Here is a 24,736-nt window from a genome sequence, read left to right as displayed (position 1 = left end):
AGGCAGAACATCAGAGAAGGCCTTTACTCTGACTATCATCTGTTTACCAAATGTCTTCCTTCAGAGGGCCGCTTGGTTACTGCTGCTATGTGCTGGGCCTGAAGAAAGAGATATGAGAAGATAACGCTGGTCTGATGAAGGAGATATGAGTAGATGATAACACTGGTCTGAGGAAGGAGATATGAGTAGATGATAACACTGGTCTGATGAAGGAGATATTTGTAGATTTAACGCTGGTCTGATGAAGGAGATATAAGTAGAGGTCTGATGAAGGAGATATGAGTAGATATGATAACGCTGGTCTGATGAAGGAGATATGACCAGAGATCTGATGAACGAGATACGAGTGTACGAAGTGAACCCATCCTGTCACCATGGTGTTCTGTGGGCTACACAGGTCCATGGTTTAGAGTGGAGGTTCTGTTGTATCATCTCATAACGGGCTGATGACACCCTGGCTTAAGTTCAGGTGTTCAACGATCTGACCCTGGTCCAAACGGTCACGGCCCCACAAGCCAATGACCTGACCCGGTCCAAACAGACACAGCCCCACGAGCCAATGAGCTGTCCCGGTCCAAACAGACACAGCCCCACCAGCAAATGAGCTGTCCCGGTCCAAACAAACACAGCCCCACCAGCAAATGACCTGACCCGGTCCAAACAGACACGGGCTCATCAGCCAATGAGCTGATCCGGTCCAAACGGACACGGGCTCATCAGCCAATGAGCTGATCCGGTCCAAACGGACACGGGCTCATCAGCCAATGAGCTGACCCGGTCCAGACAGTCAAAGATAGACTCACATCTGGAGGTTTGTCTCGGAATGTGCTTCGCTTAGATCATTGAAGCATGGAAACACTCTGAGTCACGCTCAGGCATTCCTCTCTGAGCCCCCCCCACACACACACACACACACACACACACACACACACACACACACACACACACCCTAGCCCCCCAGCCGTTCCTCTGGTGCTTCCTGGTCTTGTAGTAGAAACAGGATCTTTGGGTCCCAGTAGCAGAAGGGGACCCTTTCTGTGTGAATACTGTTGGCTGATGTCCCGGTCCCTCCCAGATCGTCAGCCCTGATGTGTCGCTGGTGACTGATGCACGGCCCTCAGCCTGCAGCGAGATGGCAAGCGGCCCTATCACAGATGCCTTTAATCTGGATACACACGCACGCGCACGGCACGCACGCACACACACACACACACACACACACACACACACACAGTTACACACACACACACACACACACACACACACACACACACACACACACACACACGGCCACAGTTACACACGGCCACAGTTACACACAAGACCACAGTCACACACACACAACCACAGTCACACACACAGTCACACACAGTTACACACAAGACCACACACACACACACACACACACACACACACACACACACACACGGCCACAGTTACACACACACACACACACACACACACACACACACACACACACACACACACAGTTACACACAAGACCACAGTCACACACACACAACCACAGTCACACACACAGTCACACACAGTTACACACAAGACCACACACACACACACACACACACACACACACACACACACACACACACGGCCACAGTTACACACAAGACCACAGTCACACACACACACACACACACACACACACACACACACACACACACACACACACACACACACACACACACACACACAGTTACACACAAGACCACAGTCACACACACACACACACACACACACACTCTGCCTCCGGGGGTCAACTGAGGGCCGCTGTAGTGAGCTCTGCTCCGGGCAGTGACCTCGCAGGACGCAGGAAGGCGGAGAGGTTTCTCGCTGATGTTCCTACACCTCCTGTGTAAACAGGACGTCCCGGTAACCAGTCCTGTTTTAGAATCCTTCCTGAGCGACGGCTCCGTTTGGTTTCCATCTGTGATCAGCACGTTTGCTTTCTCAAGACTTCACGTCTATTTTCAGTGCTGCCACGGGGAGCAGAAGAAGGGTGGGGGGGGGTGGGGGGGGGTGGGGGGGGGGGGGTAGAGGGGGGCCCGGAGGGTTTGGTGTTGTGGTTCCACTCCAGCAGAACGTCTCTCTGGAATATTCCGTCCATTCATTTCCTCATGCACTGCTGCTGAGCCTTATCCCCGAGCCTTATACAGTGCACTGGTGTCTGAATACAGTGCACTGGTGTCTGAATACAGTGCACTGGTGTCTGAATACAGTGCACTGGTGTCTGAATGCAGTGCACGTGTCCCAAGCTGTCTCTGAATACAGTGCACTGGTCCCTAGCTGTCTGAATGCAGTGCACTGGTCCCTAGCTGTCTGAATACAGTGGACTGGTCCCTGGCTGTCTCTGAATACAGTGTACTGGTTCCTAGCTGTCTGTGAATACAGTGGACTGGTCCCTAGCTGTCTGTGAATACAGTGGACTGGCCCCTAGCTGAACTGGTCCCTATGCACAGTGAAATGGCGGCTAGAGAAAGGCCTCCTCACTGTTTCTCAAGGACCCTCCCTGTCTCATAGCCCATGAGGCTGGGGGGGACACTAACCCTTTGTGGCGGCTGATACTAGCCCTACAAGCAGGGGCGTGTGTGCGTGTGTGTGCATGAGTCGGTGTGTGCTTGCGTGTGCGTTTATGTGTATGATGTCGTCACAGCTAGTATCTGAAGAACTCAATCTGATGAGTGCAAAGGAGATGATAGTAAACGTATCTTTGAACCACGGGTGGCTTAATAGATAGCTATTTCAAGGATGCTCGTCAAATGGCCGACATGGGCTCTGAACCAACACACTACTGTGGACCCCATCTTTCTCCTAATGGGCTCTGAACCAACCACCTGCTACAGCCACCAACGTCTTAATGGGCTCTTTCACAACACACTGCTGTAGACACCATCGTCTTCATCCTAATGGGCTCTGTCCCAACACACTGCTAGAGACACCAACATCTTAATGGGCTCTGAAGCAACCCCCTGCTACACACACATCAACGTTGTAATGGGCTCCGAACCAACACGCTGCTACAGACACCATCCTCTTTCTCTCATTCATCTCCATCAAGTCCAAACAGGAAGCCATGCCGTTCCCATGGTGAAGTTCCCACAGCTTCTAAATGTGTCCTGCTGACCATGTAAGGTTAGGGGGTTGAGAGGACTGAGATCACAGAGCCCTGGGAGCCCGTTGTTAACTTCCTACCTCCTCCTAACTATACCTAGATTACCTCCTCCTAACTATACCTAGTTAACCTCCTCCTAACAATACCTATTTAACCTCCTCCTAACTATGCCTAGTTAACCTCCTCCTAACTAGACCTAGTTCATTTCCTAACTACACCTAGTTAGCCTCCTCCTAACTATACCTAGTTCACCTCCTAACTATAGTTATTAATTCATCGGACCAGCAAACAATCACCTTCTTCTCATGATCTGAATAAACTAGACTCTAAAAGCTGTGTGTGTGTGTGTGTGTGTGTGTGTGTGTGTGTGTGTGTGTGTGTGTGTGTGTGTGTGTGTGTGTGTGTGTGTGTGTGTGTGTGTGTGTGTGTGTGTGTGTGTGTGTGTGTGTGTGTGTCAGAGACACAGAGCGACAGTGTGTGTGTTTGTGTGTATGTGTGTGACAGAGACAGAGCATGTGTGTGAGAGACAGACGTAGTGAGAGAGAGAGTCTGTGTAGTGTAGGAGACGGAGCGCGTGTGTTAGAGACAAAGCACGAGTGTGTATCAGCGAGAGAGAGACGGCATGGGTGAGAGAGTGTGTGTGTGTGAATAGTGTAGAGAAAGTTCTACCGCAGGCCCATCGGCACACATGACATCACGTGAACACAACCACCCTAGAGCTGTAGTAGATCACCAGTGTCCACCTTCGTCTTCATCGTACTTAGAAAATGTACTACAACATTTTGGTGACCACACAATTTCGCTCCCACACACACATGCATGCGCCTAAGCAATCGTGCACGCAGACACACACACGCACGAACGCACGCAGACAAACGCGCACTCGCTCACGCACACACACACGCACTCACACACACACACACACACACACACACACTAAAGCACGCACGCACACACACAGGATGCTGCCCTGCGGTGATCCCGCTGAGTCTGCATGGGGGGTCCAGATGGGAGACGGCTCCGTTACATAAGTCCTCTGGAGGTGACCGCGACCACGACCTGCCCCGGCCTCCTGCTGGGACCGCCGCTACGGGCTGCTAGGTCACCTCAGAGGATGGGGGGGGGGGGGGGGTGGGGTGAGTGGATGTGTGTGTGGAAAATACTGCGTCACCACCTCCATTATCAAGCAACTGTTGTGTACTTTGCTCCGCCTCACTGAGGGCTGGGGACGCCGCCGGGGGGGCTAAGAGCGTATCCTTCGTCCAGGGAGGAGGAGGAGGAAGGGACGGTTGTCGTGGCGATGACGAACTGTTTGCTTAAGGGTTGATGTAAGATGATGCACAGGGTTTGTGTTTCCCGGGAGCTGGATGGAAGGAGGACTGCGGTGGGGGGGGGGGGGGGGGGGGGGGGGGGTGGTGGATTGGATTGAGTGAAGGGCGATGAAGGGCTTTGTATCCTCAGAGTCACAGTGGAGCATGACGTCAGGGCTCGGAGGGGAGATGTGGACGGACAGCAGCCCCCCCGCGTTGACCTGAAAACGTGTCGCTCTGCATTGTGGGTCTGGCCGTCGGAAGCCCACATGATGCCCCTGTGTTGGGTCCTCAGAGCTCAGTCCCAGCATTTAGTGTTCGTATGTTCGCTTTATGGCCGATCACGATGTTTGCATCACTTAGTCACTTCATCTCAATTCATGGTGTTCCCCTCACCATCCACACCTCCACCTTGACCACCTCTCCACCCGTCCCTCGCTCCAGGCTGTGATCCTCGTGATGTGGTGACGGTGCCTCCGTCTCACACTCTGCAGGCAGCAGATCACTGAGCACTGCATGCATGGAGAGTGTTTGAGTGTCTTGTTTGTATCCTGGGGTCAAACCCGCACCTGGTGGGGGGGACTCGGGTGATAATAACTGTGTGTGATCGACTTTGGGTTAACCAGTGCAGATATAACGGAGAACGGGTCAGGTTCACACGGTACTGGAACTCTAAACCTCTGCCCGATGGATCTGGCGTCTCGGCTCACTGGAGGTTCTTGTGGTTTTTATGATTACAGCGTACCTAAAATGTCCTGAAGGGTAGCTCCTTATTTTCCCCCCTGAGAAGATTTACAAGATGTCCCCGTCCTGTTTCCCCGAGGCCACACTTTCCCCCCACATCAGCAGAATAGACCTCAGGCTTAATGGTGGTGGTGGTGGTGGTGGTGGTGGGGGGCTGGAGAGCTTGTTGTGGAGCGGAGTAGAACCTTTCCTGGAGCTCAGCTCGTTCTTAAGAGCCCTTGAGGAGCTGGAGGAGAGAACAGGGACCGCGCTGGTGTGTGAGGTTCATGATGGTCCAGGAGTTGGACGGACCTGCCCCTGGGGCCGTTCAAATTATTCATTCTAGATCCAGTGTTGTACTTCAGCGGTTTGTTTCCGTCAGCATGGAAGCGAGGAGATTCACTGTTTTGGCAAATCTATGCAAACGGAGCAGATGTCAAAATAAATGCCAAATGTCAAAATACTAAATGTACTGTAACTTTAAACGTTTGCCTTGATCTCTCTCTCTCTCGCTCTCTCTCTCTCTCTCTCTCTCTCTCTCTGTCTCTCTGTATCTCTATCTCTATCTCTGTCTCTGTCTCTGTCTCTGTCTCTGTCTCTGTCTCTGTCTCTCTCTTTCTCCCTCTCCCTCTCCCTCTCTCTCCCCCATCAGAGCCGTACTCCCTGGCAGCCAATGGGGAGGGCAGTCCTAGTGCGTCCGCCGGCTCCATGGCCCACCAGGCGCCCGGCTCCTCCAGCTCCCTGCCCCCCCCAGGGGGCACGCGACACCCGGTCAGCGCCCTCAAGAAGTGGCTCACCAGCCCCGCCCGCAAACTCAGCTTCGACCGGGGGGGCGTAGGTGGAGGAGGAGGAGGAGGACTGGGGAAGAATGATAAGCTGACGTCCAGGCTTGATGGGAAGACTCCTGAAAGAGCCCTGAACCAGGTCCAAGACGGGCCCCTGGTCCAGGGGCCAGACGGGCCTCGGGTTCAGGGGCCAGAGGGGCCCCTGGAGAGGCCGGGGAGCCACACGATCCTCCCCTACACGGGGGTTGACACGGTGAGAACCACAGACACACAGATGGAGAATCACGTTTCCTCATCTCCACTTCCTGAGGTGTTGAGGGGGAGTGATGGACGACATTTACAAAGAACCAAGTGCCAAGCACTCACAATCGCTGGGTTAACCCGTTCCCTGCATGCAACAAAGCGTAGGATAAGACGCTACACAATGCTAAGTACTATGCTACCCCCGGTATTGGGTTGTGATGGACTCTCTTTATTCCAACGTGTACAGGTTTGGAGCGGCGGCCTGCTGAGTCCCTCGGACCCGGCCTCTCCCAGCGACCTGTGGGGTCCAGGGCCGGACAGCGACTCACACAGCCTGGTACGCCTCCTGCTGGCCCCTGCCTCAGTCCTCCATCGTAGAGCTCCTCACTTCATCTGTCCTCTTTCTCCCTGTTCACGTTTGCTTTTAGTAAATGACTCAACTTTATTTATAAATGTCGTCCTTTATTGTCTTTCTTTCTCTCTGTCCGTCCTTCTTTCTTTTTACAAAAGTCCAAACCATCATCTGTAATGAGTAATGCAGATTAGAATAGATTTGGGATGAGAGATGCAGACAGACAGACGGTTCAGGAGGAATGTGTTTCATCAGAGCCGGCCAACACACGCTGAATACATTCGACATGACGTTTAAATTAAGAACAAGCTGTTTTACTTGGCTTTAGGGGTTCTTTGTGGGATTTGGAGAACAGTTTCCACATACCGTGGTGAACTCCATCTCCGGTGTAATCGACTCCTGCCCTCGTGTACGTTGTGAAGGACGTGTCCCTGAGCTGCCGCAGCTCGCACTGTGAGGCGGTCCGACACACAGATGAGGCTGATGGTCCACGCTGACCCACATGCTCCCAAAAGCCCTGTTTGCTAATCCAGAGCGCAGGTCTGAGCAGACCGCATCTGGAACGGAGCACACTGCCAACAGTGTGACAGGCTGGCTGAACCCCGGATCTGGACCGGCTGAACACTGGATCAGGATCACTGGATCAGGACCGGGTCAGCACTGTACCAGGTGAACACTGGATCAGGACCGGCCGAACACTGGATCAGGACTGGGTCAACACTTGATCAGGACCGGCTGAACACTGGATCAGAGTACACTTCAGTTGAGGAGGGGGACTTTGGATCCATTAGAGGACGGGGACTTGGGATTCACTGCTGTAGGGGGTTATGTGGAGGGCGGTCAAGGAAGCGAGGATCAACAAAGTATTTCCTTAATGGTTGTCTCCTCAGCACTAAAGCCACAACTCTTTTCCTTTCCGTTCGGCGCAGTCTGTGGTTCAGGACGGTGAGTCATTATTAACATGTGTGGCTGTCGGGCTTCACTGAGCTCCGCGGTCAGACAGAAAAGAGTTAACCCTCCGCTGTCCAATAGAGGCCTGCAGAGGCCCTGTCTGAAGGCCTTTCAAAGGGCCTGTCTGAGGCCCTGTCTGAGGGCCTTCAGGGGCCCTGTCTGAGGGTCTCCAGAGGGCCTTTCAGAGGCCCTGTCTGAGGCGTCCTCTTCCACGTCGTCCAGACCTTCCACAGCGACAGCGTCTCTACGGATGAGGAAATACCTTCGCTTCGTTCCATAGGCTTGTGTTTTGTTTTTCCTGGTTTCAGCAGGACGGCCAATCCCGCTCCAATATTCCTCCAGATGAAAGCAGCTTGATTGATGACTCAGGCAGCCAATGGTCAGCCTCGCTGGACACGGAGGAGGACCGAAGGGCTGCCCTGGAGAAAAGCATGTAGGTGTTCGTCTTCAGTTGAACTCCTCATGAACTGCCAATTCCTTGTGTGTGATGAACTGATGATTACACACTGTTCCATCGTTATCATCAAACTGTTTCACCTAATACCTCCCTCCCCTCTCCCCTCATCCCTCTCCCTCTCTCTCTCCCTCCCTCCCCCTCCTTCACATAACCCATCAGTTATGTGCTGACAGAGCTCCTGGACACAGAGAAGTTGTACGTGGAAGATCTGAGGCTCATCGTAGAGGTGAGCTCAACATTCAGGGATGGACGTGCACTCGTGAATCTGTCTTGGAAAGTAATCGTGTGTGTGTGTGTGTGTGTGTGTGTGTGTGTGTGTGTGTGTGTGTGTGTGTGTGTGTGTGTGTGTGTGTGTGTGTGTGTGTGTGTGTGTGTGTGTGTGTGTGTGTGTGTGTGTGTGTGTGTGTGTGTAGGGCTACATCGGCACCATGGCCACCCAGGGGGTTCCCGAGGACCTGAAGGGGAAGGGGAAGATAGTGTTTGGGAACATCCACCAGATCTACGACTGGCACAAGGAGTGAGTCCTCACACCGCCCTCCACTTTACACGTCTCACCCTTTCTAGCCGACAGTGTATTTTACCTAGAGTGTGTGTGTGTGATGGCTAGTGTCTGTGTGTGTCCCACAGCTACCTTCTGGGGGAGTTGGAGAAATGCTTCGATGACCCGGAGCGGCTGGCTAACCTGTTCATCAAACATGTGAGCCCCCCGCAGTGACCCCCCTTCTCTGGGGGGGAGACACTCTCTCTGGGAGGGGGGGGGGGGGGGGGGGGGGGGAGAGACACTCTCTCTTTAGGGGGAGACACTCTCTCTGGGGGGGGGGGGGAGACACTCTCTCTGGGGGGAGACACTCTCTCTGGGGGGGGGGGGGAGGAGACACTCTCTCTGGGGGGGAGACACTCCCTCTGGGAGGGGGGGGGGTGGGGGGGGGGGGGAGACACTCTCTCTGGGGGGGGGGGGGAGACACTCTCTCTGGGAGGGGGGGGGTGGGGGGGGGGGGAGACACTCTCTCTTTAGGGGGATACACTCTCTCTGGGGGGGGGGGGAGACACTCTCTCTGGGGGGGGGGGGGGAGACACTCTCTCTGGGGGGTGACATTCTCTCTGGGGGGGGGAGACACTCTCTCTGGGGGGAGACATTCTCTCTGGGGGGGGGACACTCTCTCTGGGGGAGTCACTCTCTGGGGGGGGACACTCTCTCTGGGGGGAGTCACTCTCTCTGGGGGGAGTCACTCTCTCTGGGGGGGGGGAGACACTCTCTCTGGGGGGGAGACATTCTCTCTGGGGGGGAGACATTCTCTCTGGGGGGAGACACTCTCTCTGGGGGGTGACATTCTCTCTGGGGGTGGGGGGAGACACTCTCTGGGGGTGGGGGGAGACACTCTCTCTGGGGGGAGACACTCTCTGGGGGTGGGGGGAGACACTCTCTCTGGGGGGAGACACTCTCTGGGGGTGGGGGGAGACATTCTCTCTGGGGGGAGACACTCTCTGGGCGGGGGGGGGGGGGGGCTCTCTGAGGGACTAAAGTCCCATGACTTATCTCTTATCTCTCGCTGTATCCCAGGAGAGACGGCTCCACATGTACGTGGTGTACTGCCAGAACAAGCCCAAGTCGGAGCACATCGTGTCGGAGTACATCGAGACCTTCTTTGAGGTGAGCAGGAAGCACCTACACAACCTTTCACCGTCGTTCCCCTTTAGCCTCCTCTGGGCATTCAACCCTCCGCTGGGTGCGTGTGACCCTCCTCTGGGTGTGTGTGACCCTCCTCTGGGTGTTTGTGACCCTCCTCTGGGTGTGTGTGACCCTCCTCTGGGTGTGTGTGACCCTCCTCTGGGTGTGTGTGACCCTCCTCTGGGTGTGTGTGACCCTCCTCTGGGTGTGTGTGACCCTCCTCTGGGTGTGTGTGACCCTCCTCTGGGTGTGTGTGACCCTCCGCTGGGTGCGTGTGACCCTCCGCTGGGTGCGTGTGACCCTCCTCTGGGTGCGTGACCGTCCCGGCTCCCTGTTCCAGGACATTCGGCTGCAGCTGGGCCACAGACTGCAGCTCAACGACCTGCTCATCAAACCGGTGCAGAGGATCATGAAGTACCAGCTGCTGCTCAAAGTATGTGAAGCTCAGCGTGACCCATGTCACCACATCAATACCGGTGTCAAGTACTTGTGTGTGTATGGGTGGGTACCCCACCGAACACGTGTGTGTGTGTGTGTGTGTGTGTGTGTGTGTGTGTGTGTGTGTGTGTGTGTGTGTGTGTGTGTGTGTGTGTGTGTGTGTGTGTGTGTGTGTGTGTGTGTGTGTGTGTGTGTGTGTGTGTGTGGGTTTCTGTATGCATTTGCGTGTGTGTGGGTGTCTGTCTGGATGTGTTTGAGGGTGCGTGTGTGTGTGTGTCTGGATGTGTGTGTGCGTGTGTGTGTCTGGCCGTGCGTGTGTGTGGGTGTCTGTGTGTGGGTGGGACTGTGAATGTCAGTATCCATGGTAACCTGGGCATGATAGTCAGCAGTAGCTCCTTGCCCCCCTGCTGAGCTGGTGTGTGCCTCGTTCTGCAGGACCTCCTGAAGTACTGCACCAAGGCAGGAAGGGACGTGGTGGAGCTGGAGGTGAGACTTCCCCTGCCCACATCCTGTCATTGTGGAGCTCTGCCCCCCATCTGGTCCTCATACAGGCAGGCTGGCCTGGGTCATCAGACACCGCCAGCTCCATGTTTAGAGACACCTTCACATCCACCTTCACCTCCACACCCCCCTCACATCCACCTTCTACTCCACACACCCCTCACACCCACCTTCACCTCACATCCACCTTCACCTTCACCTCCCCCTCACATCCACCTTCACCTCCATACATCCCCTTCACATCTACAGCCACCTTCATAGACACATCCACCTCCACCTTCACATCCACACGCCCTTCACATCCACCTACACATCCCCCCACATCCACCTCCCATGCCACCTTCATAGCCACTTTCACCTCCACCTTCTATAGACACCATCACATCCACCTCCACCTTTATAGACACTTTCACCTTAAGCTCCATATCCCCTCCCACATCCACCTTTATTGACACGTTTCTATCTAGTTCCTCTCAAGTCTATATCAGGTCTATATCCAGGTCTAAATCAGGTCTATATCAGGTCTATATCCAGATCTATATAAGGTCTATCTCCAGGTTTATCTCCAGGTCTATCTCCAGGTCTATCTCCAAGTCTAACCTGTGTCTCTGGTTCCAGAAAGCGGTGGAGGTGATGTGCTTCGTTCCGAAGCGCTGTAACGACATGATGAACGTGGGCCGTCTGCAAGGCTTCCAGGTAAAACTCCTCCCTCGTGCTACAGCCCTCAGAACCTCAGGGCCTCAAGTGATCTGAGACTGAACCACAGCTCCTCTGTTCCCCAGGGCAAGATCACCGCCCAGGGGAAGCTGCTGCAGCAGGACACCTTCTCCGTCAGCGAGCAGGAGAACAACATCCTGTCCAGGGGGCGGGAGAGGCGGGTCTTCCTGTTTGAGCAGCTGGTCATCTTCAGCGAGCCAATCGACAAGAAGAAGGGCTTCTCTCTGCCCGGGTACACGTTTAAGAGCAGCATCAAGGTGCCTTTCCTTTGTGACCGGTCGCTTCATGTTGGCCTTCGAAGCATGTGATGCATAGTGTGGTGTATGGGTTCTGTAGGGTGGAGTGTGTTTAACGCCGCGTTGTGGGGTATTACAGTAGTATAGTAGTAGTAGGGAGAGCATTAGCCATCGGTGGGAGTGACATTTACGTTCAGGGCATTTAGCAGACACTTTTATCCAAAGCGAATAAGTACATTTGTCAGAAGAAGAGACGCAACAATATATCGCTGTGGGTACAGTAAGGATGTTCATGGAACCTAGTGCCAAGCACTAACAATCGCTAGGTTAACCCATTCCCCGTACACAACAAAGATAGCTAGGATAAGACGCTACACAATTCTAAGTTAAATTTTTAAGTGCCAGGACGCACAAAATACAATAAGACCGTAAGAGGGGTGTGGGGGGGGGGGGGGTAAGGCGAGAGGCTATGCAGAGTCCAGGTGAACTCTGAACAAGTGAGTCTTGAGTCTTTTGCAGAAGCGGGAGTTGGTGTTCCACTGATGGAGGAGGGTTTTTTTAAATAAAGTTTTAACGCTGTGCTGCAGGTCAGCTGCCTGGGCGTGGAGCGGCCCGGGTCAGGGGGCGTGCCCGGGGGCGGGGCCGTGGAGCAGGACCCCCGGGTGCTGGTGCTGACGGCACGCCGCCCCGACGGCAGCCTGGTCCGCTACGTCATGCAGGCGGCGTCCAGAGAGAAGCAGCAGGCCTGGCTCAGCGACGTGGGCCAGATCCTGGAGTCCCAGAGGAACTTCCTCAACGGTGAGCGCCTGGTCTGGAGGAACAGGCCCCGTAGGACTGGGCCTTACAGCAGTTGGAGGAACTCATATCCCCTCTCTCCCCCCTCTCTCCCCCTCTCAGCGCTGCAGTCCCCCATCGAGTACCAGCGGAGGGAGAGCAAGTCCAACAGCCTGGGCCGGGCCATGCGGGCGCCGGACGCCAGCGGCGGCGCGGTCGGCCTGCGGCCCCACTCCTCCGCCTCCATGGACCGCCACCACCTGCCCTCCCTCAGCTTCTACAACACCTCCATGCCCTCGCTGCTCCCGGCCGCCGAGGGCCCCAGGAAGGTCAGCCTCCGGCCGCCCGCCCCCCGCCACCCCTCTCCATGCTGCCTGCTGGCCCCCACAGACACCGGTCTCACAAGTCTCACAATCTCTACCGTCTGTCTGCGTGTCTGTATGTCGGTCTATCTGCCTCTCTGTCTGTCGCTCTGTCTGTCGCTCTGTCTGTCTCTCTGGGTCTGTCTATCTGCGTGTCTGTTTGTCTGTCTGTCTGTCTGTCTGCCTGTCTGTCTGCCTGTCTCTGTGTCTGTCTCTCTGTGTCTGTCTGTCTGCGTGTCTGTCGGTCTGTCTGTCTGCCTGTCTGTCTGCCTGTCTGTCTCCCTGTCTGTCTGTCTGTCTGTCTGTCTGTGTTTTTGTCTGCCCTGTCTGTCTGCGTGTCTGTCTGTCTGTCTGTCTGTCTGTCTGTCTGTCTCCGTCCTCAGGTTTCATCAGAGCGTCCGTCCAGACATCCGCTCTCCGTCCCTCAGAGGTCTGCTCTCTGCCCAGAGAGGAGCTGCGGCCCCGGGGTCTCCAACGGCGGGCCGCCCCTGATCCAGCGCAGCATGCAGGTACTGGGCCTGGGAGGAGCTCCAGGGGTGCGTGGGGGACTGCTGAAGCCAGGGGGCGCTCCGATCACACTGTAGCAGACGACCCAGCTTGATGACGTCGCGGTGTGTTTCTGTGTCTCCAGGCCCTGCGCTGCAGCTCAGAGACCCCAGAGTCTGAGGAGCTTCCTGCAGAGCCTCACCAGCCCGGCCTCGGTCAGCTGACCGAGAGCGACCTATAGCGTGGCCCGGTGGCCTGTGAATCCATCGTGATGGAGACGTGGGGACGGTAGCAGAGCGGCGCCTCGTTCTGCTCCCAGGAACCCTCTTTCTGTCCTGGGTCTCCTCCCGTCCCCCCTCTTCTCCTCCATCCGGACTGTCCCACTACGGGCGTGTTACCCCTCTACCTACGATCATGTGTCCTACACACACGCACACACGTGCGCACACACATGCACACACACGCACAACCCCTGAGACTCCAGGTCTATGTATAATCCAGTCTTCTTTCAAAGTGACGACCGATGTCTTCCTGTACTTCATATTCTGTGACGAGGGACCATGCAACATTTATACCGCTATGTTTTATTCAGCGAGTGCAGTGACACGATGTGTATCGGCTCGTCCGCTCCTCTGCTCCTCCGACCGCCTCCCCCTCCGCCGTCGGGCGGTGCCCCCACCCACCCACCCACCCTAACGCCCCCCCCAACCCTAACGAGCCAACCTCCTGAAGAGGTCCCGGACCTTCAGCCCAGCCGGCGTGTTCGGTAACACGCCCCACTGCGTCTGAACGGAGCAGCACTCCTCCTGGGAACCAGTTGAGCCAGTAGCTCCAGAGACCAGTGGGCCCTCACGACGGGCTGGAGCCCAGTGGGGGAGGGGGGAAGGGGAGCATCTTCACCGTCCTCTGATGTAAATACTGTTCCGTGGGATCCTGGCAACAAGCGTGTTTCATGACTTATGTTCTTCTTCTTCTTTTAAAACTAAACAAGGAAATAAAAAAAAGTGTCATGCGAGTATGGACTCAACCTCTTTATACTCTGTCAGAGGGTCTGCGACAAAACAGAGATATCGTTTGGGCAGAAGAAGAAAAAAAGAGAAATCATCGATTTTAATTCTGACCAGGGGAACGACATTCCTCCTGAATGTTGTCTCTGTACTTGGGGACGGCAGGAGATGAGTGTTTTGAGGGGTAAGCGGAGTGTTGTGTGGGGCCTGTCGTGTGATGGACGATGGCACAAAGAGGAAGAGTAGCCAATTAAACGAGTCGTCAGCACTCAGCAGACGCGTCTTCAATCGCTTGACTGTAGCGACCTCTAGTGTCGACATTCTATAATTCATTTATTTTGCGTGAAAACAACTCGTCGCACACTAGCTCAAATTGTACACATACCTAGGTCTACAAAATAGAAGATTTATATTATAAATAATATGAATGATTATTACTATATAAATATATTCATATGGAAATACGTTTGTGATATTATGCATTCAAGGGCTAAAATCCATTCACCACATTAAAGACCTCCGCTCTGCGTTCACAACACTAAATCAATAAGTTGCCACCAAACAATTGGACTCAATGCAAGAGATTTTAATATGACAAACACTTCAATAAATAGCATTCACATTGTGAGGACGGATCTCAGGCAACACTTTTTATTATTGATTAGAGGGGGAAGCAGGCAAAATACATGTCCTCAAAATCAAATGTCGGATTAAGCGGAAATAATAGTGTCATCAAACGTTTGTACATTAGAACATAAAACTTTACAAAGGCTTAACTTGATGGAGTTTTTGAAACGTCTCTCTCTCGTTAGGGTTGGCCCTCCCCTAAAGCTGACTGGAGTGTGAGGTTGATGACTGCGCTGGGTGAGGCTGCACACCCATTGTGTATTGAGCAATCAATGCACATCAGGTTGAACCAGCCATCACCACACACACAGGGAGGACACACAAGGCAGCATGGGTCACCTGCTCAATCTACCATCATCCTTCAAAGTCTGCAATAAACCGGTTTATTGGCACACACACACACTCCACAATGACTCTCTGGAAACCTTTTCACTCACTCATTCAAAACACTGTCATTCAAAACCCTTTAACACACTTATTCATAACAATGTCATTCAAAACACTTTAACAAACTCATTCATAACCCTGTCATTCAAAACCCTTCCACTCACTCATTTATAACACTGTCATCAAAACCCTCTTACACACTCATTCATAACACTGTCATTCAAAACCCTTTAACACCCTCATTCATAACACTGTCATTCAAATCCATAAGGCCACCCTGTGTATATTGAAATACATTTGCTTTCTTGCTTTGTAAATTGAGTATTATGAGCACTAGGTAGAGCCACATTTCTCCTACACAGGCTGATCCGAGACCAGTGGCTGCTTCAGCTCAGGCAGAAACCCTCCTCTTCATAGACGCCCGTTGAAGAACCCGTAGAGAGACGAAGGATGAGACACCGGGACAGGGCTTCAGAACCAGGAACGGAGACCTGGTCCACCAGAAACTGTCCTCAGTGCTGTATGTGTGAGTGGCTTTGGGATGGAGGTGGAGGAGGAGGTTTGGCAGCAGAGGGTGATGGCAGAAGCTTCGGACTCATAGGCAGCAGAACCATAACACTGAATCTGATAATCATCAGAATCATGACGACAGCAATACACCTCGTCAGTCTAGGTTTGGCAGGACCGGTCTTGGGCCAGGGGCCAGCGACCAGGGGACCAGGGGACCGGAGCAGACGACCGGACCAGGGGCCGGCTCCTGAACATGGTTCAGGTTTCCTCAGTGGGCGTTTGGGGGGGGGAAAGGGAATCTGTTGCCGTGGGAACGGGATGCTCACTTCATTGGAGGCGTCTCTGGTCCTTTTCATGAAGAGTGAAGACTCGGTTCCTATCGTCGCTTCACCTGCTTCAGTCACGTCGCTCTGTCTTGGTGCAACTTGGAAGGAAAAGGGAGAACATGATTCACTCTCTTACTCCTCCGTGTTGTAAAAAAGGCCCTTGTCTCGACACACAGCGTCCCGGTCCACTCGCCCTCAGCTCCTCTGGGTTCTGTTTGCGTTTCTTCATGGATACTGACGGACCGTTGAGACACATGAGACTTGAGAGCACAAAATGCTCACACCAACATTAAATAAACATAAATAAATAACGGCACATTTTAAATAGTTTGGATACTTGTGAACAAAAGGATATGTTTCGACCTACGACCGGTGGTGCCTCATCCCCATGTTTTCTAGGGGGCCTGCGTTCCTTACGCAGGTCTGGGGATGAGCTGCAGTTTGTGATGCTGTTTGTGAAGCAGTGAGCTCGTGACTCAGGGCTCCACCAATCAGAAGCTCAGATGGAGGGAGGCCAATCGGAAAGGGGATCAGTTGAGTTCTGACCCGACACCCCCCCACTGATACGTCTCTAGCACCTCAGGGAGCACAGCGCCCTCCAGGGTGGAGGAGGGCCTGTCCGAGGTGGAGGAGGGCCTGTCCGAGGTGGAGGAGGGCGTGGCCGAGGTGGAGGAGGGCGTGGCCAAGGTGGAGGAGGGTGTGGCCGAGGTGGAGGAGGGTGTGGCCGAGGTGGAGGAGGGCGTGGCCGAGGTGGAGGAGGGCGTGGAGGAGGGCGTGGCCGAGGTGGAGGAGGGCGTGGCCGAGGTGGAGGAGGGTGTGGTCAAGGTGGAGGGGGGCGTGGCCGAGGTGGAGGAGGGCGTGGCCGAGGTGGAGGAGGGTGTGGCCGAGGTGGAGGAGGGCGTGGCCGAGGTGGAGGAGGGTGTGGCCGAGGTGGAGGAGGGTGTGGTCAAGGTGGAGGAGGGTGTGGTCGAGGTGGAGGGGGGCGTGGCCGAGGTGGAGGAGGGCGTGGCCGAGGTGGAGGAGGGTGTGGCCGAGGTGGAGGAGGGTGTGGTCAAGGTGGAGGAGGGCATGGTTCGAGGTGGAGGAGGGCGTGGTTGAGGGGGAGGAAGGGTGTGGCCGAGGTGGAGGAGGGTGTGGTCGAGGTGTGGGAGGACGTGGTCGAGGTGGAGGAGGGCGTGGCCGAGGTGGAGTAGGGCGTGGTCAAGGTTGAGGACGGCGTGGTCGAGGTGGAGGAGGTGAAAGGTGGAGGAGGACGGAGTGGCAAAGTCGGAGGAGGTGAAAGGTGGAGGAGGCCGGGCGTGGTCAAGGATGAGGAGGGCGTGGTCGGGGTAAAGGAGGGACTAGTTGTGCGTCATGCACTGGAGCCGGTTCTTGAAGAACAGCAGGCCGTTCTTGGTGTGGGCGGCGTCCGAAGAGGCCGGGGGGTAGCGGAACTTGGCGTACGTCTTGTCGCTCTCTGATTGGCCGACCCAGGGGAGCTTGATCTTGGTGGCGTGGTTGACGATGACGTCGTCACAGGAGCCCACGTGGAGCGAGCCCAGGCCGTCGATGAAGAACTCTGCAGAGAAAAGAAACACTAAAAATGAACGAATACGCAGAGTCACATGAGTACTGTGGAACCTTCTCACCACAGACACGACTTCTGTTCAGAAACAAAGGAACAATGAGCCTAAAGAACAAAGAACAGCACTCATAGCGGACCTCAGACATGTTAGATCATCCAGACACGCGGCGGTGTATGGACAGCCAGTCCTTTGGATCTGAGATAGCGTAAGGGTCGTCTAAGGAGCATTACAGGTGACAGACTATACCACCAGGTGTGAGTGGGATTAGTCGTTACAAACCGTTGGGAAAATCTGCCTCTTCTGACATCACAAGTGGGCCTGTCCACCTCGATGTATGAAGGATAGCTGAGCAACGTTTGCTACAGTTTGCTACAGTCCACTGGGTAGGCTGGTAGACTGTTCATCTAGCATACATCTAGGTGGACATGCCCACTTGTGGGATTTTCAAAACGGCTTGTAGCGGCTAATCACACTCGCACCTGGTGGTATAATATGTAAGGGATTGTGTAAAGAACGCCGTTCATTATCGGGAAAATAAGCCCGACCTGAAGGCCTACTTGCCAAAACAAAAAAATAACATCACACAGTGTGTCTTCTTACAATTAATTTGCTACCATTCGCAGCGTTGATCACGATCAGCAGAGAAGTAGTTGGCCAAAGACGTTGACGTCGCTTAACAACCGAATACGCTGGGGTTGACAAGATACCGGACTCCTTGCGGAGTGATACGAAAGACGTGAATCAGAGGCAAAAAAATCACTTTCCTCGACAGCGGTCAATTATGCTTAGCAACGGTCAATTGTCAAAAATATAATGTATAAATATTGACCACCAGAAGTCGGGAATGCCCATGCAAGTGAACGGAGCGTTCGACAGCATTGAGAAGAGCCGTGTAATGATTCACCGTTAAGGGTCATTAAGGGTCATTATCTGGACTCACCCAGGTGTGCCACGCGGGCCAGGCGGGGGTCGAAGCCCACCTGCTGCACCTTCTCGGTGCGGGCCAGGAAGAAGTTGATGACGCCGTCGGTGACCACGCAGCCCGGGAAGCCGGCGATGGCGTGGTGGAAGCCCCGCCTCATGTGCAGGCAGTCGCCCTCCTGCTGCCCCGGCTCGATGGAGATGGTCTGCCTGTAGGTGGAGGTGTAGCCCGTGGCCTCGCGCACCGCCCCGCCCACCTGGCGGAGAGTCAACAGCACACCGTCACACCGTCAGCGCAGATCACACCGTCACTGTCACAGCGTCACCCTCACCGGCCCCGTCACACCGTCAATGTCTTCAGCACACAGTTACACCATCACCGGCGTCACACCGTCACTATCACACCGTTACACCATCACCGGCACACCAGCAACAGCACGCAATTACACCATCCTCATTACACCATCACCAGCCCCGTTACACCGTCAATGTCATCAGCACACAATTACACCATCACCGGCGTCACACCGTCACTATCACACCGTTACACCATCACACCAGCAACAGCACACAATTACACCATCCTCATTGCACCATCACCAGCCCACTGTTACACCATCACCATCACAACATTACACCATCCCCATTACATCATCACTGTTCCACTATCACCATTCCACCATCAACGCAGCCATATAAAGTCCAAAGGGAATATTCTTTAGCTGCACCTTCTTACCTTATTATCGTATTATGTCATTAAACTAAGCAGACTTACTAACTTTGTCCTCCAATCACATTGCTAGCAGGATGAGCCCCGGTTTTCCTAACCCTCCCTGGTTCTGCGAAGGGGTTCAGTCTGGTGTGAGCAGTGAGGTTCCTCACCAGGTCCAGAGTGGTCCGCTCCAACACGTCCACCAGCTTCTCCAGCTTGGTGCTGGACGAGAAGATGAAGTCGTCGTCCACCCACAGGACGTACTTGGTGGTCACCTGGGAGACCGCCAGGTTTCGTCCCGCGAACCAGCCCTTCAAGCACGCAAGGCTAACGTCAGGCTCATAATAGATGACACACATAACACGTAACACGTGAGACCTATGCCTGTATCGCCCCCTCTGGGGGGGTCTCAGCATCGACCTACCTTTCCGAAAGGCATGATGTAATGTTCGATGTAGGGGCCGGACACAGTTTGGGGGTGTTCGCTGTCGTCAGCGATCGCTATGGTAACGGTAGGGTAGTATTTTCTCACGCTGTCGATGAGGTCCTGGAGCTTATCGTAACGCAGGAAGGTTTTGGTGGCTATGGTGACAAGGGCGCTGATGTTGTATTCTATCAGGAGAGAAGAGGACCACAGGGTTAATACCGCAAAACATGGAACTCACAAACAACTTCTGCGAGCCCGCTGACATGCTAATGCCAGCGAGGCTAATGAGTGTGAGCATGCAGAGTTCCAAGACCTTGGGCCGCTTTGAAGCTAACTCGCGATTGATCGAACAATGGGGTTGATCATTTTAGATTGATTTTTGAGAGTGATGTCGCCCCCATCCGCCGAAGAGGTCCTTTGCTTTTTGGAGTAATCGGACACATGATCAAAATAGATTGGCTAGCTTAGCAACCATGCTAATAATAATAATAAGCAGACACATGATAAAAATAGCGTAGCGTTCTTTGCAACCACACTCATTACCTCCTTTAGGGCCCGTGTTGTAAAGTTTGGGGGTAGCTCCATGACCGATCTTGATAATGAAGGCAGCTTGATGTCCTTCTGTTTGAAGTTGCACTGCAACGACACAAATTAAAAGAACACATTTCAACAACCTAATATCTTTTAAAAAAAACACTGAATATGTAAAACGACCAGCAAAAAACCCAGCGGCAGGCTCACGGGCGTCGGCTGTGCTGGGGTGGAACAGGGTGTTGGTGTAGCTCACAAACTGCAGCTGGCGATTCAGGCTGGGGAGAAGACTACTGGATAAGGTCATGTGCATCTCTCCATCCCCTTTGACCTTTACCCCCTCGACCTCAGCGGCCACGTTCAGGGTTCCCAAGGTGGCCGTGATGTTCAGCTGCACGAGAGAAGTGTGTGGCCATTGAAAAGAGTTTCAAAAATTGCCAATGGAATTGCATAAAGAGTTGTAGCATAAAAACGTAAAATCCTAAAACCGTATAAAACGAATAATAACCCATACTTACGGAGTAGTTTTCTTTATGGATGTCATGTAAGGCCAAACCTGAAAAGCAGAAAACAAAGTGTTGACCAACGCATGGCGCACGTGAGAGTGAGGCAGCAACGCTGATCCCTGAGAAGGCATTTCAAACATCCTGCTCCGACCTGGGCGGCCTTCCTAAACACGACCGTCCACAGACGAACATGGGGGGGGGGGGGGGGGGGTCTACCTGGGATGAGGATGGTTCTGAGGGGCCTCACGGCCACGCCCTGGGTGGGGTACTGCAGGGGGCTGTTGGCCTCAGCGATCAGAAGGGCGTCCGCTGGGCTCTGGGTCCTGGGGGGTGGGGGGGGGGGGGGGGGGGGGAGGTTAAAGTCCAGTCCCGAGCTCCTCATAAAAGAGGATGGATGTGTTTAGTGTTCGCTCCATGGAGGTTCAAACCGCTAACGTTAACCCTAAGTATATGACCTTATATTATGTTTATTTAGTGCGCTGTTTTGATGAACACTCCGTTCTGTTAGGGGATTCAGCGGCCTTTAATTTATGTTTGGCAGATGGCCAAACATCAGAGCGTTGCTATGGAAGCCGTATCCAACAGTAGAATCTAAGAGATCATTTTTTATTAGCAGAAGCAATAAAAAAAATAATAATAATCAAGCAATGTGATGTTGTTATATTTGTATATTTATGTCCAACGCTCTATCTCTCTGGTCAGATCCCGGTTAGTGAGCGGGTTGGCGTCCAGTGAGCGGGGCCGGGACGGACCTCGTCTGGAAGCTGTGGTACTCCTTGGCCCGCCTCTCCTTCAGGGCCTCCAGCTCCGAGGCCTGGAAGGCGGTGTGCAGCGCCGAGGCCGACACCCGCGGGAACAGCAGCTGGGAGAAGGGCAGGTTGACGGCGGCGCTCTTGCCCTCGCAGACACAGCCGTTACGGGCCAACAGGCTGCGACACCCAGAGACACACAGACGGGAGCACATCAGAGACACAGAGAGCACATCAGAGACACAGAGAGACATAGCCCCCGAGGACATCAGAGACACACACCAGAGGAGATCAGAGACACACACCAGAGGACATCAGAGACACACACCAGAGGAGATCAGAGACACACACCGGAGGACATCAGAGACACACACCGGAGGAGATCAGAGACACACACCGGAGGAGATCAGAGACACACACCGGAGGACATCAGAGACACACACCGGAGGAGATCAGAGACACACACCGGAGGACATCAGAGACACACACCGGAGGAGATCAGAGACACACACCGGAGGAGATCAGAGACACACACCGGAGGACATCAGAGACACACACCGGAGGAGATCAGAGACACACACCAGAGGAGATCAGAGACACACACCGGAGGACATCAGAGACACACACCGGAGGAGATCAGAGACTACAGTATCGACGTGGGGCTGGGTCCTGACTCCAGGCCCCAGCCCCACGTCGACACCGTAAACCGGTGACTACAGTTTCAACGTGGGTGTGAGTCCCGCCACGGCCCCCCCAGCAGAAGGACGACGCTCACCTGGCGACGCCCTCCCTCACGCGGTAGGGGATGTCCCCGGACCGGGGGTCGGCGTCGGGGAGGCGGTCCTCCAGGTGCTTGTCGGAGCCCGGGCGCTGGGACACGTCCACCGTGGCGTAGGAGCGCGTGGGCCAGGAGTGCAGCAGCGCCAGCACCAGCACCACCGACGCCAAGAAGGCCAGCAGCACGGTCTTCCTCAGAGAGCGCATCCTGAGTCCTGCAGCGTGGGACGACAGGCCGTCAACCCCTGGAGGTTAAGGGAGCGACGGGAGGCTGCCGGGGGATGGAGGGTGGGGGGGGGAGCGGGGGTTCTACCTGACCTGACTCTATCCGCTGAGAGAAAAGGCTTCCCCCTCTGGGACCTTCATCTTCACAAACATGTTGGGGGACGGCCACTTCAGTCCTTCTCCATCTGGAAGAAATAGGACAGTGAACAAAATCGCAATGCATCCTTCTGACACACACGCACACGTACACACGCACACACACACACACGCACACACGCACACACACGTGCACACGCACACGCACACGCACACGCACACGCGCACACACACACACACACACACACACACACACACACACACACACACACACACACACACACACACATCTCTTACGAGGCAGTCACAAAGCTTTTCTAAGTTTGGAGCCCAAACATGTCCCTACAATATACCCTCCACTGGACTTTATAACACTATACTGGTTTAATCCCTTTCAGCTGCTTGGACGCTCCCGGCCATGTAAGGACAGAGTGTTCAGGCGTGGGCACACCTCATCACTCGAAGCCTTGGAGGATAGGCCAGGACGACCTATCCTACAGGAACCATCAGATCCATCCCGTCAAGAGTAAAGGTCTGATTCACAACCTATCTGTAGGCTGCTGAAAGATTCAAATGTCAGGTAGGCATATGGGTAAATCTAGAAACATAGCCCTTAGCTCTACCTCCACCCAGACCCCTGACATCCACTCAGAGCTCATTCCATCTCTGGTCGCCGGTTGTCTCCTACATACCATGATGTTAATGCACAACAACAGAGGATTCACTTAGGTTGTATTGTTCACCGTATTGTATTGTTCACCAAAACATCTGTGTAGATGTTTTGGGTAAGGGGAGGGCAATGGCGGTTCTACATGGGGGCCTACGGGGGACCGTGCCGCTGTAGACATGTCTCTGGCCCCACTGTGCATGCTTGCACAAAACAAATGTTGAAATGATTTTGATGATTTTTTTAGGGCATAAGCCCTATCAATTTAAGATAGTTTGACAGAAAAATACAGACTGGTGAAGTTCTAAACTCTTGTACAATTTAAATGTTTGATGATTTTAAAGCAAAATAAAGTTTATAATCTGTAAATATCATTTTGTTGCCTTTTTCTTTGTGCCCCTCTGGTTAAACACAGGCCCCTCCTTCAATTTGTCTAGAACCGCCACTGGGTGAGGGTATAGGGTAGGTTTAGAATAGGGTAAGGGGATGGGTTATCATAGGGGTAGAGAATGGTTAGAATAGGGTATGGTTAGGGTTAGAATAGGGGTAGGGTTAGAATAGGGTAAGGGTAGGGTTAGAATAGGGTAAGGGTAGGGTTAGAATAGGGTAGGGTGGGGTTAGAATAGAAAGGGTAGGGATAATAGGGTAAGCGTAGCAGCGGTGCAGAGCGAGGCTGCATTATATGAATAACCTAAACATGTTCTACATGCTGACGTTATAAAACCATATGCTCGCTTGCATCACAATAAAGTAATCAGCTTCGAATATAAAAAGGTATTAGATATTTCAGGATCCGATCGAATAGATGGTCCAGACGACTTCAAGCGAGACATGGCTGGTCTCACAGCACGTTTGAATCTATCTTGGGTTGGACAGGCCTGCTGCGAGACATCCGCTGTGATGAGGAGGCAGGCGCTTACCTCGAATAGAAGATGCTCCTTGTTTCGCTCTCCTACAGTGTTCTCATGATACAGAAGGACTGGATATCTTGATCTGCGCTTTGATGAAGTGGTCCGACAAGGAGACGCTCGGCGGTGCGCTCTGTAGACCGCAGACCAGCGCGCCTCCTTCAGACTTGAGGAGGGGACGGGACGGGTATTATGGGATGGACGTCTGTGCGTCCGGCGATCAATGCTCCCTCCTCTCCAAGAGGAAATTGAATTAGGCCTATATTATTATAGCCGTTCAAAAAGACGCATCCACATGTCACAAATTTGGCTCGGTGTTTTCTAGGCGAGGGTACCCGGTTGATAACGGTATCGTGACGCGCTCTGATTCTGACTGAAAAACTGCGACATGCTTATCATCCAGTCCCACGCGTCGTGTCCCCAATAATATCATCACACAATCTCATCGATGAAGGGTTGTAATGTTTAGGGTTAGAGCAGGCAGCGATACTAGTCCTAATATCTTCATTATATCAACTCCAAGTTGGTTCGACACATTAACGGTTTTGTAGGAAATAATATTATACATAATACATAGGCCTAATGCATAATATAATATATAATAATTATAATTTAAAATAATATAAGAGAATCATATAATATAATACTGTATGTTTATTGT

At 53.5% G+C, this 24,736-nt stretch overlaps 2 protein-coding genes and 1 long non-coding RNA gene across 6 annotated transcripts in view; 1 reads left to right on the top strand and 2 right to left on the bottom strand.

Annotated features, from left to right (window-relative positions):
* LOC132470226 (uncharacterized) overlaps window positions 1–5 on the bottom strand; it is an 824-nt gene extending 819 nt beyond the window's left edge. The window contains exon 1 of the long non-coding RNA XR_009528612.1: window positions 1–5. This exon is cut by the window's left edge and continues 30 nt beyond it. This is a non-coding gene — a long non-coding RNA (uncharacterized LOC132470226).
* arhgef25b (Rho guanine nucleotide exchange factor (GEF) 25b) overlaps window positions 1–14,149 on the top strand; it is a 17,550-nt gene extending 3,401 nt beyond the window's left edge. For 3 of the 4 annotated variants that reach the window (XM_060068405.1, XM_060068408.1, XM_060068407.1), the window contains 15 exons: window positions 5,816–6,201; window positions 6,439–6,528; window positions 7,803–7,927; window positions 8,111–8,177; window positions 8,365–8,468; window positions 8,579–8,648; window positions 9,513–9,602; window positions 9,961–10,053; window positions 10,494–10,544; window positions 11,178–11,255; window positions 11,342–11,533; window positions 12,100–12,310; window positions 12,410–12,615; window positions 13,032–13,157; window positions 13,280–14,149. In XM_060068405.1, the coding sequence (XP_059924388.1) occupies window positions 5,816–6,201; window positions 6,439–6,528; window positions 7,803–7,927; window positions 8,111–8,177; window positions 8,365–8,468; window positions 8,579–8,648; window positions 9,513–9,602; window positions 9,961–10,053; window positions 10,494–10,544; window positions 11,178–11,255; window positions 11,342–11,533; window positions 12,100–12,310; window positions 12,410–12,615; window positions 13,032–13,157; window positions 13,280–13,375 (1,985 nt within the window). In that variant the 3' untranslated portion in view covers window positions 13,376–14,149. The remainder of the gene's footprint in view (window positions 1–5,815; window positions 6,202–6,438; window positions 6,529–7,802; window positions 7,928–8,110; window positions 8,178–8,364; window positions 8,469–8,578; window positions 8,649–9,512; window positions 9,603–9,960; window positions 10,054–10,493; window positions 10,545–11,177; window positions 11,256–11,341; window positions 11,534–12,099; window positions 12,311–12,409; window positions 12,616–13,031; window positions 13,158–13,279) is intronic. The other variant, XM_060068406.1, reaches the window with a different exon arrangement.
* A 2,922-nt stretch (window positions 14,150–17,071) lies between these two features.
* Window positions 17,072–24,624, bottom strand: b4galnt1b (beta-1,4-N-acetyl-galactosaminyl transferase 1b). Its single transcript, XM_060068463.1, has 11 exons — window positions 24,088–24,624; window positions 22,178–22,589; window positions 21,406–21,582; window positions 20,870–20,976; window positions 20,666–20,703; window positions 20,358–20,538; window positions 20,160–20,252; window positions 19,614–19,801; window positions 19,360–19,500; window positions 18,497–18,734; window positions 17,072–17,549 (listed from the first exon to the last, which is right to left on the bottom strand). Exons 2-11 carry the CDS (start codon window positions 22,384–22,386, stop codon window positions 17,332–17,334), a joined length of 1,590 nt encoding a protein of 529 aa, XP_059924446.1. The 5' UTR covers window positions 22,387–22,589; window positions 24,088–24,624; the 3' UTR covers window positions 17,072–17,331.
* Between the last annotated feature and the right edge of the window lie 112 nt (window positions 24,625–24,736).

The sequence above is a fragment of the Gadus macrocephalus genome, chromosome 13, assembly GCF_031168955.1.
Source record: "Gadus macrocephalus chromosome 13, ASM3116895v1".
Lineage (NCBI taxonomy): Eukaryota > Metazoa > Chordata > Actinopteri > Gadiformes > Gadidae > Gadus > Gadus macrocephalus.
This window is presented reverse-complemented; position numbering and strand designations above follow the sequence as displayed.